General features: G+C 37.4%; 1 protein-coding gene across 3 annotated transcripts in view; it reads left to right on the plus strand.

The window, feature by feature from the left end:
- The window catches only part of PLCB1 (phospholipase C beta 1), a 682,570-nt gene that overhangs the window by 608,860 nt on the left and 61,794 nt on the right, over positions 1 to 11,916 (plus strand). For all 3 annotated transcript variants that reach the window (XM_029220651.1, XM_029220652.1, XM_029220653.1), the window contains exons 28-31: positions 1,214 to 1,290; positions 1,396 to 1,485; positions 1,954 to 2,011; positions 2,608 to 2,694. In XM_029220651.1, the coding sequence (XP_029076484.1) occupies positions 1,214 to 1,290; positions 1,396 to 1,485; positions 1,954 to 2,011; positions 2,608 to 2,694 (312 nt within the window). The remainder of the gene's footprint in view (positions 1 to 1,213; positions 1,291 to 1,395; positions 1,486 to 1,953; positions 2,012 to 2,607; positions 2,695 to 11,916) is intronic.

Below are 11,916 nucleotides of genomic sequence, written 5' to 3' on the forward strand. Positions count from 1 at the left end.
CTATGCCTGGCATGTGTAAATTACCAATGAAAGTTTGCTAGTGGTATGATTATATTGCCTTGGTATTGTCATAGCTACTATATATATATATAACTGGTTAACTCAGTCTGCTATATGTGAGGATCTCCATCTCTGGGGAACAGAATGGACCTTTCGTAGGAAGCCCACACCATCTATTTGATGCTCCAGTAAGAAGGGTTGAGTCCAGTTGCTATTGCTGCCTGAGCAATGGCAGAAGGTTCCATAAGTTCTTCACGTAGAATAAAGAAAGAGAAGCGACTGGAAGTTACCCACACAGGACACAAACATCAGTTTCTAAGATGGGTAACTCACGTCATTCTTGAAGCAATTAAGCAAGGAATGAAAGCTGGAAACCAAGAATTATAATTTACAGTTGATTACCTCTTACATTTGTATCACACTCAGTTTTATTTTAAGCTTCATAGTACCTCCAAGATATAAAGGCATTGATTATCTCATTTATAACCAAGAAAATGTAGGTTCAGAAAATATAGGTTCCGTGACCAAAGTCATAGTTGTAGTGAGTCGTAGAGTGGAGATTGGTACCTGGGTCCACACTGTTCGTTGTCTTTGCACTTGGCAAAGACAAGCTGCAGTAACTAACCCAATAATTTAAGAAATCCTGTTTAATTAGAAACAGATAAGAAGAAGAATTTCATATTAAAACCTAGATAATGTAATGGTTGAAAATTATGTCCTTATTTCCTATGTAAGATGTCTGATGATTTTAACTATTGTTTTTTGTTAAAATTTATTTATTTATTTTTGGCTCCATTGGGTCTTCATTGCTGCATGCGGGCTTTCTCTAGTTACAGCTAGTGGGGGCTACTCTTCATTGTGGTGTGTGGGCTTCTCATCGCGGTGGCTTCTCTTGTTGTGGAGCATGGGGTCTAGGCGTACGGGCTTCAGTAGTTGTGGCTCATGGGCTCCAGAGTACAGGCTCAGTAGCTGTGGCGCACGGGCTTAGTTGCTCCGCGCATGTGGGATCTTCCCGGACTAGGGCTTGAACCCGTGTCCCCTGCACGGGCAGGCGGATTCCTAACTGCTGCGCCACGAGGGGAGTCCCTTAACTATTGTTAAACATCAGATTTTCTAACCTCAGATACTGTTGTTTGATGTGGAGGGGGAGGAAGGGAAAAGGTGCTTTGTTTGTGATAATGTAAAATAGCCAACTTGCATTTTCTTTCCTCAGCTTATTCAAAAATTGACAGATGTTGCTGAAGAATGTCAGAATAATCAGTTAAAGAAGCTTAAAGAAATTTGTGAGAAGTAAGCCTTCATTCTCATTACAATAGATTTGTGTACGTAAATGTATTAAACACCAATTGCTATTTGCTTGACCATTTTTCCCTTTTACTTCCATTTTGCCTTCAGAGAGAAGAAGGAATTAAAGAAGAAAATGGATAAAAAGAGGCAGGAGAAGATAACAGAAGCTAAATCCAAAGACAAAAGCCAGATGGAAGAGTAAGTAGAAAGAACCCCCTTTCTCCCACCTTTTACCTGGGAATTATTCTACAGCAGAATAACAGCTTCCAACCATACAAAGGCCCATCTGTGAAATTTCTCCTCTAATTAACCTTTTTGAAGATCCCTTTTATAAGGTTTTTCATAGTGAACTCAAAGAGCAGTTCAATAAAGGATTGAGGTGCCCACAGGGCCTGTAGGTAAAGGCTGAGTAAAGACCCACCCTAAGGGAAAGGCTAAATCTTCACTTCTGATATTGTCAGACAACCCTCCTGGCATTCAGTGAAAACAGAGCTTGTGCCTTGGGTGGAACCTGACCTTTGTTCAGAGCTGGCAGATTGGTACCTTCCTTGCAGCAGTAAGAAGGATGTTGAGAGTTCTGTAAACTTTCATCTGGAAGCCTGAGGTTCCCATGTTTGTTGATGATGGATGAGTTCATATAATGATCTTTTTGTCATTTGCTTTCAGGGAAAAGACAGAGATGATCCGGTCATACATCCAGGAGGTGGTGCAGTACATCAAGAGGGTATGTCATGCCGATGAGTCTCTCTCTCTTTTGCAAACCATGTATGAATGTTTGATAAATACCATGTGAGCCTATGGAGAGAAAAGCCATGCTTCATTGTAACTCTTTATCACCAGCACCCAGCAGAGCTACTTCCCAGAGCAGCCAGTCTGTAATCAGTGTTTCTGCAAGTTTAATTGCAAACCTCTATGTAGAAAGGTTCATCTGAAGATAGACATTAAGAATCATTTCTAGAGTCAGGAACCCAGAAACATGATGTCAAGGGGACCTTCCACAAAAGAACCTTTAGTTGTCACCAACAGTGGAGAGGTGGCAACCTCCAAAGGTTTTTCATTAATTTTTAAATTGGTATTATGGACATTTTCAAACATTAACAAAAATATGAGAATGGTATAATCCATCGATCACCTCACTCCCACCCTCTGTGTACCCATCACCCAGCTTCAATACTTGCACTCTCCTACCCTTATAAGGTCAGTTCTTGACCAGGATATGAAATAAACATATGCCACAGATCTGAAAAGGTTTTAATTTTTTCTGAAAACATTCACTTGAATGTTTAGATGAAAATGACTTTATTTGTAACTTTCTTATAGTTAGAAGAGGCACAAAGTAAACGGCAAGAAAAACTCGTAGAGAAACACAAAGAGATACGTCAGCAGATCCTGGACGAAAAGCCCAAGGTAAACTGAACGGAATAATAATACACAGTGATTTCATTTTCTTTCCATTTAATTAGAATAAAACCTCCCTAGTTCAGGTATGTCTCACACAGTCTCAGACCAGTTCTTGCATGTGAAACTCATGTAACTTTCTCAATGATGGTAAAAATCTTGATAGCAATATTCAGTAAGCACTCATCACCGGTCATCTTTAAAAATTGCAAATGCACGAAACCCAGATCCTGAGATTTGGTTTCAATTGGTCTGGGATGTAGCTCAGGCATAGATATTTTTAAAGCACACCTCCCCCCCACCACCACTACCACCTCCCCACCAGGAAAGAGAGAAATTAGGCAAGTTTCTTCAGCTCTAAATAGATGATGTAATATTGTAATGGCAGACTCTGTCCAGCAGAGGATGTCTTGTACCAAAGTCACCCTGGTTTTTAATTTAACAAAATATTTTCATAAACCAGAAAAAAAAAATGTTTTTCCCCCATAATAATAGTTTATTGGGGCTCCACTTTAAAATTACCTTATGCTTATTTGGTCAAAATCAATCATTCCTTGAATATTAACTTTAAACCAACTGAATATCTGTAAATCAAATACTTTCAGGTTAGCATAATCTCAGTTTTAGATCATTCTATCCATTTTGATTCATCATTGAATATTTTTCTGTTGTGAAAAACGTGCTTTTCCGTTTTCCTGTTCTTCCATCTGCAGTTTAAAATATCTACTCTAAAAGGCACGGCTATTACATTTCTGCAAAGATCAAATGTTAGTTTTGTTTCATTGTATAGTCTGTTCAATATACTTCTTATAGATTGCTTGTGGCTAATTTAAAATATATTTTTGTGGTTGTTTCTGCTCTTATTTATTGGGCAGAACGTTTATTTAATATTTTTTACACAAAGTTTTTAGGCTTGGGAATACAGATTCTCAAACAGTAGTGAAAATCTAAGAATTAATCATTATTGAGATATGCTGCTCATTTTTATGTTTTTTATATAAATAAATTATGTTTTTAATTTTTATATAAAAATACATTTTTTAATGTTTTTTATAAATACAATTTAAATATTCTTAGCCACCCTCTCAAGTTGATTATGCATTAGTAAGGTAGAATACATTTTAACATAATTTTAGACTTTGCAGTATTTTCCATTTAGGATTGATTTTTTTTTTTAAATGCTCAAAGGTTTGGAGCCAAAGATCCAGGTTTGACTGAAATTTCAGAAACACCTTAAGAATAATGAGTGATATATTCAAATACATACATTTTCAATCCATGCTGTCTGAATTTCAATTTGTCATTACTTTGTACACTGGTATGGTATATTTAGCTTACGGTTGATATTTCATTAGCCAGTTTTTATATTTCTAAAACATCTCTCTTGGAAAATATTGTTATTCCCACAATTTTTGTTTTGTTTTCATTTTTGTTCAAAAATGTCAGCTACTTTACTCCTAAATAAAATGTGATCACAAATGTGTTTAAATTGCATAAATCTCAGTATAAATAATCCTCCAAAGATTTTATGTTACTGCTCTAGCTTACCATGATGAAAATCAAATTTAGTAGTAGCTTTCTTCATTGGATATAAGCGAACATTAGAAGAACTCATAACTGTTGGATAATTTATCAGTCAGGTGTATTCAGCAGCAGCTTTACAGAAAAACCCAATTAAAACTGGCTTAAGCGACAATATCATTTAGCAAGTCACGTTATTGGAAGCTCAGAGGTATTGAAACTTGAAGAATAGCTGATTTAGTGGTTCAATAACCTCATCAAGAATCAGGGTATTTTTCAGAATTTCCGCAGTGTTATCTCAGTTTATTGCCTTTCATCCCCAGGCTGTAAACCCACAGTCACAAGACGTCTGCCTTAGCTCCATGCATCATAACCTTCATCTTGTAACTGATTATAGGTTTGAGGAAAACTTTCCTAAATCTCCTCAATAGACCTCCCCTCATTGGCTAGAATTGTGTCCATTTCCATTCCTAAACCAATTATGAGCATAAGAATGTAATTTTCATGATTGGCTTAGAGTAATTAAGACTTACTCAAAAGGGTAGAGGAATTTCACCTTCTCTTCAATCCCACGATCACCAGGTACCTGAACAAAACTGATGTTTTCTTATCAAAAAAATAGAGGAGAGATAATAGTTGGGTAGGTAATTAACAGTGTGCCCCCTACCATATGTATAGCAATTTTCCATTTCTTTTTTGGCCCCTGAGAAATAGATCTGAAGTGTTTCTATGAATTTTTAGTCATTCTGTTGCCTTTATTTTTGACTGTAACTAGGTACCACAATGATTCCTCTTTGCTTTTCACCCATGAGGCTGCTTTTAATGACCATCTTATTGTGTCTGGATTTGAAGGTTGCCCTTGAAGATTGTTGGTTCCACGTCAAACTAAAGCATTTATTGAGAGGTTTTCTTCAGGGCTTAAAAATTTTGTGCTTTGGAACCATGACTTTAATAATATAATAAGAAACCATGACTGTTAATATTGTAAGACACAGTGGCTAATAAAGGGAAATGACCGTGACCAGAAAGAGGAATAATAAACAGTGAAATAAAACAATAAGATCAAGTGTAGGTCATGTGGAGAAAGACCAAAACACGGGATGGCAAAACTGAGCAAATGAAAGGCCAGGCCAGCAGAGCAGTTATCTGTGCTCCTATAATTACTGGATGCGGACCAGAAATAGAACAGAACTGGCTTTGAAATAATCCCTCTTCACATCAGTATTGGAGTAGCCTTTGATACCTGACATAGATATGAGGGAAATTAACAGAAGTAGAAACAAAATAGAAAGAGGAGCAACTCAAGGAAATGAATGACCAGCAGTACCTATAAAAGAGGTTAACTGAGTGAGTTCCATTCAGTCAGAAGGATGAGAAGACGGGGTGATTTTATGACATCTAGAAATTTATGAACTGTTCCATCACTCAATGTTGGACAAGGAAATTGAGTTGACACTGTAGTAGGTAATATTAAAGATAGTTGCAATCTTCTTATGAAGAGGAAAGCATGCCAAACTTTGCCAGAAGTTGCCGAGGGGAATAGAGTTCCTCCTTCAAGTGTTTTTTAGGTGGGATAAGCAGTTTTTAACTAGAAACCAAGAAAGGCTAATCTTTCACTTATGGCAAAAACATACACTATATGGCATCATGTCTCTTCCCATTCATCAGTGTCTTTCACCTTACTGTCGATTATATCATTTACTTCCTCTTTATCCACTTATTCTAACTAATGTGATCATGTGTTTTATGTTCCTAACCTCCTCTTAAACAAGAGGGTGCTCTTTTTCCATTCCTATTTTCTCCTAGTGTCACTATTTTCAGTTGTCCTGAACCCCAATCACAATCTGTGTGATTTTCCAAGCATTTGGTAACCAAACAACTTGTTTGTTTAAAAGTGAACAAACAAGTATAAAAAATTTTTTTAACCAAAGAAATTTGAAAATCCAATTGGTGAAACACAATAGTTCTTCGGTGGCAAGGAGTTCTGGCTAGATTTAGAGCAAGTTAACAGATGTAGATTAATTGAAAGGGTAGCTTTTTACTCAACCATACTTATGATCTGGAAGGATTAACTCAAGTTCCAAACATTTTTACCATGATGCTACAGAACAGAACAATGTGCCTCAATCAAAACCAGGTTAAAAGTCCATTTCATTTACACATATGGATGAAGAACTTCCATCCTGCTGGTCTGTATTTGGTAGGGGACCAAATTGGACCAACCCCACAATGTGAAAGTTTATGTGTAGAGTCCATTTTTCCCATTCAAAAAGAGATTCAGTGAGTCTTTTCCTTTTGTATGTAATTTTTAAAGGAGTTGAAGAAATTGGACGTAGGTGATCCTTAGAGGCAACTTATACAATAGATAAACATTTTGGCTCTCAATTTGACATAAAATTATGTCGTGCATTCCTGTACATAAGTCCCACTGAAATTTATAAAGTCCTTAAAAGGGAATACTCAGCTCCTTTTCAGTAGAGTTCTAAATCCTGGAGAAATGTTCAGCTGCATGTTCCTTAGCAGTGAGATATTTGATTCAGTCCCTGAGTGTATGCTGTTTTCAGCTTTGTTCAAAGCTATGAAATCCATAGCTTCAGAGTTCTTAAGATGAACGCAATAAACTCTAACCAGTCTTTCAACTCAGTGACATAATTGGTTTCATTGGGATTTCCATACCTGGGTTTGCCAAAGCCAATAGGAAAGGGTTTATGTGTACAAATGGTGTTAGAAAAAACTGAAGGACCCAACTGCCACTGCAAAGAAACACACCTTTTGTGGTTGTGTTCAACTCAGAATTGATTCATTATAAAAAGGACGTTCTGCCTTTTTCCTGAACACTTCAAAGAGATTTATTTTAACATGTTGAAACATCGTTAATCAGGAGTTTCCCTGAATCTGCTGCGAATATTCCAATGTCTATTGATCACTTTGCAGCTACGGGCTCTCATTACAAGAAGAATCATCTTTTGAGGGGACTTTTTAATGAACCGTCTCCATAACCTCATAAAACAGTCGATAAATGTGTACTTTACTTTTTCTCTGACACTTAATTTGTCATGCTTCTTAGCACACAGATTTTCTGTTTTTATATAGCTCATCAGCAAGAGAGAATTCCAAGAAGCTTTAGGGCATTTTAATTTCTACCCAAAAAGCATTTCATCATGTAGCTACTGGCTTTATTTTTTCCTCCACCAGGGGAATATAGACTGATCTTCCTCCTTTCCCTGCCGACATCTTTGTAACAGGATGAGTGACTCATCCCTCTGCATGAAGTTAGTCTTGTCAGACCCACCGCTGGGTCCTGAGACAGAACCCTAAATGCAACTATTTCAGTACTGCCTTCCCAGTGCTCAGGGAGAAAGAGACTACCTTGGGGATTTAAAGTAGATGCTTCTCTTTTCCATGATTCATTTGTGCCTCCTCTAATCCTCTGCTGCTTGATGGGGAAACGTGCATTCTCCCTGCCAACAACCACTGGACCCTTTCTTAAAAACCAGACCAAAGAGTGCTAACTGGCTGCTTACCTTTTATGTTTCACTCTTTGTCAAGGCTTGGCTGACCTACTCAGTGGTTTGCTTTTTTGTTTGTTTGTGTGTGTGTGTGTGTAAGAAATTTCCTTTTCCTTTGTTTCAGTGTGAAGAATTGCCTTTTAAAAAATATATAGTCATTCACTATTTTCTTGAAAGTAAAACTTACACATGCTTGATTTCCTTCAGGCAATACTCAAATATTAAAACAGTTTTTTAACTCCGTTTTTCTCCTCTTGATTTATTTTTGAAATTTACTTTAATTCTATAGATTTCTAAACCCATAAGACATTATTATTCTATGTTATACAGGCAGTGTTCATTCACAGGCTTCTTAGCTAGATATTCTTTCTTGTGTCTCAGATCATCCATTTGGGATCATTATCTTCTACATCCTTTGGAAGTTCCTTTTATACAGTCTACTGGTGGTAAACTCCTTGAGTTTTTTGGCTTGTTTGTTTTCATTTCTTTCTGAAAATGACTTTATTTTAGCTTTATTCTGGAATGATATTTTCACTGGGTATAAAATTTTAGGTTGGCAGCTATTTTCTTTTAGCACATTGAAGGTAAGATTCTACTGTCCTCTGGTCTCTCTTGTTATTGAGAAGTTAATTGTGAGTCTTAGTGTAATTCTTTTGGTGATAACTTGTATTTTTACTCCTTTGCTTGCATTTAGAATTTTTTCTTATGTTTTATGCAAATTTCTATAATGTATCTAAATATGCATTTGAAGTGGCTGGATGGATAGCTTTCATCAGTTCTGTAAAAACTCAGCTATCATGTCAGCAAATTGGCTTCCATCACACTTTCTAAAAATTTCCTTCCATCACATTATTTACATATAAATAAAATGGACCTTCTTATTCCATCTCCTCTTTTAACTCGTTCTAGTATACTCCATCTTTTTGCCTCTCTATGGTACCCTGTGGACAATTTTCTTTCTGACCTTTATTCTAATTCCCTAATTCTTTGTTTATACTGCTACTTCACTCATCCACTGAGTTAATTATATACAGCTTTTGTATTTTATGTAATTCTAGAAGTTCTATTTGGTTTATTTTCAAATCTACAATTTGTGTGTCTGGCTTATAGTAAGGAAATTTTCCTGTGAGATTCCTCATTCCTGGCCAGCCACAGGCTTTGAATTTTGTCCTCATCCTAGAAGGCTGTCAAAAGATGAATTCAAAATATCCAGCATTAGCAAAAGCCTGTCAGGACAAAAGCAGCTTCCCTGCCTGTTACCTGTCTAGGTGTGATGTTCCTTGGAGTTTGGGCCTGATCATTCTTTAAATTTTTGTGATTCTTAGTTTCTTTAAAGAATATAGTTTTTAATATCAAGTTCATCTTTTCTAGTTGTTTTCAGTGAGAAAGATGCCCCAAATAACCTAACCAGCCATTAACAGAAATATAAAATTCCCACATAGTGTCAGTTTGGACATCATTTGAACATCTGTATCAGTCAGGGTTCAACTAGAGAAGCAGAGCCAGTAGCAGATTATGTGTGTGTGTTACAGGGAATTGGCTCATGTAATTGTGGGGGCAGGCTATGCAATCTCCACAAGGCCATCTCTCCATCTAATGCTGGACCCTGGCAGGCAGGCAGGCAGGCAGTCTGGAAGAGAAGACCATGCGTGGGCTTGGCAACTAGGATAACCTGCAGAAGCTGAAATTCTGTCACAGAGCTGAATACACACACACACACACACACACACACACACACACACACACACACATAAACACACCTGACCCAGGAGTCATAAAAACTAAAGGAAGAACCAAAGAGAAGGAAAAGTGATTACAGGCCCAGTTGCTGCTTCACCCCAAGACAAGTCAACAGATCAGCAACAGTGCATGTGTGTTACAAAATGGATGCTGCCTCTCTCTTCAGCCCTCCAACTCTTGGGAGAGTCTTCCTTGTAACCAACTCTAACTGGGAACATACATGAAGGAAACCCTGGCATATGTCCAGCCTAGCCAAGTTGGCACATTACAAAATCATCACACTATTATTTTTAAATCAGAAATTTTCTTATTAATTTTTTTTTCTTTTTAAAAATTAGATTATATGATTACAGGGATCCAACATGGAAACAAATCTCTAGAGCGGAGAAGAGGCTGCTCCTTAGGCCTGCAGGGCATTCCCCAGGCTGCTTCATGGATTTCTGTTATCTGTTGGCCCCTGCAAGACAACTGAGTTTGAGATTTAAATAGAATTGGAACTGAGATTCCCATGTATGCCATTGATTCCTCCCCCTTTTCTCCATCCCATTAACTTTGTTTCCCCTTCTTTTGTCTTTATTTTCCTTTCCTAAAGATGAGAAAATATGGGAGTATGGTGATGGGCGTATTGGATGGAGGGGAGGGGATCCAAAGGCAATACCCACAACCTGCTAGAGTAGCCAGTGTTTGTGTTGACGGGGTTGAGTCTTCCCAACAAGCACTGAGTTTAGCATCAGGGATAGGATGAGATGGACCTCAACCTCAGTGACTTTCATCTGCCTTCCTACCATAAACTGGAAGTCCACAACTATGGATAGCCCACAAAACCTTTGGGATTTACTTCTGTTTCTACTCTGTGTGCCTGTCATTGTGCACAATTTATATGAATTTTACCAACACACGTTAGATGTCTTGTTCCAAATGCATCTCTAGTTTGTTTTTAAACCCCTGCTTTGGTATAACCAGCATAACAAAAATAGTCAAACACATTATTAAATGTAAAAATTTAATTGATCTCAGGAAACCACTATCTGATTTTTCTATGACCTTCAACATTTTAAGGGGAGGAATGGCCAAACTCAAACCAAGAGAAATATTTACCTGTAGAATATCCAAAGAGGAAATGTATTAGTGCTTTGAAATATTTGATGAAGCAGTATGTGGAGACTAGAGAAAAGTCTAATGCAAAAGGGCATATGCTGAAGAAAGTTTCAGTTCAAAATAGGAAAGCAATTTCTCAGAGCAAGAGTCACTTTCTCTATTTTCCATGTATTATGCCTAAAGCCAAATCAATGTAACAAATCTACCACTTAGAGTCCTGATTATACATCTTCTGTCAGCAAAAATCAATTGACACAAGCTTTTGCATTTATTATAATCATTTGCTGAGGATAATCTTTGAATTTGACAAGGAAGTTGAATTTGTAGCTGAAAGCAATACAAATAATATTTTAATATTTCAAAGAGTTTTATCAATAGAGTTGGTTTTATCTTTTGCTAATATTTATGATAGAATAGTAAACAGTTCATCACATTTCTGATAGTTTAGATAGATTCTCCACTACATATTCTCTATGGCCATTTCACACACACACACACACACACACACACACACACACACAAACACACAACTTGATACACTTGGGGGGAATCTTAGAGTGTTTAACCATTTGGGCATCAAAATAGATTTTGACCTAGTTAATCATGCTAGTATATGGAAATTCATGTCTAAGATAGTAGCCAGCAGAATGTACATGTTTTTTGTGACATACAGAAAACAGGAAATATGTTAACTTCTAGCTTTAGTTGAAAAGGATTTCACTAGGTTTTGGGAAATACAAAATGAGCTGTTTTAATTCTTAAATTTTTTACAGGGGTCTTTGTTTTCAATGGAATCAAAGCAACCCTAGGACTTGCAAAATATTATGAAGCAGTTAGGACATCTTTATAATTGTTAAGCTGCCAACTGCAGGTAAACCATCCTAGCCAAAGCCACCGCCATCTCTCACCTGGATTTCTAAATAGCCTCCTAAGGGGTCTTCCTGCTTCCACGTGTCGACACTCACAATCAATTCTCAACGTGGCAGCCAGAGTCATCCTTTGAGAACATAAATCAGACCACTCCTCTCTTCAAGACCCTTCCATGGCTCCCATATTTCTCAGAATAAAGGTCCTCAAGGTCTGACATGATCTGACCCCACTCAGCTGCAGCCCCTCTTTATCTCCTTGTTGACATATTCTCTGCTCAGGCCATCCTGGGCTCCCTGCTGGGCCCCAATAAGCCAGGACAGTGCCACCTTGGGCTATTGCACAGATTCTTTCCTCTGCCCAAAATGTTCATTGCCCAAGTGTACGCTTGGGCAACTCTCTCCTGTCTTTCAAGTCTTTGCTCAAATCTGTCTTCTCAAAAAGGCCTTCCATGACCACTATTAAGTTTACACCACCCTCCACCACTCTCCCATCC

Source organism: Monodon monoceros, unplaced genomic scaffold (genome assembly GCF_005190385.1).
Source record: "Monodon monoceros isolate NGI ecotype Baffin Bay Population unplaced genomic scaffold, NGI_Narwhal_1 Super_Scaffold_13, whole genome shotgun sequence".
Taxonomy (NCBI): Eukaryota; Metazoa; Chordata; class Mammalia; order Artiodactyla; family Monodontidae; genus Monodon; species Monodon monoceros.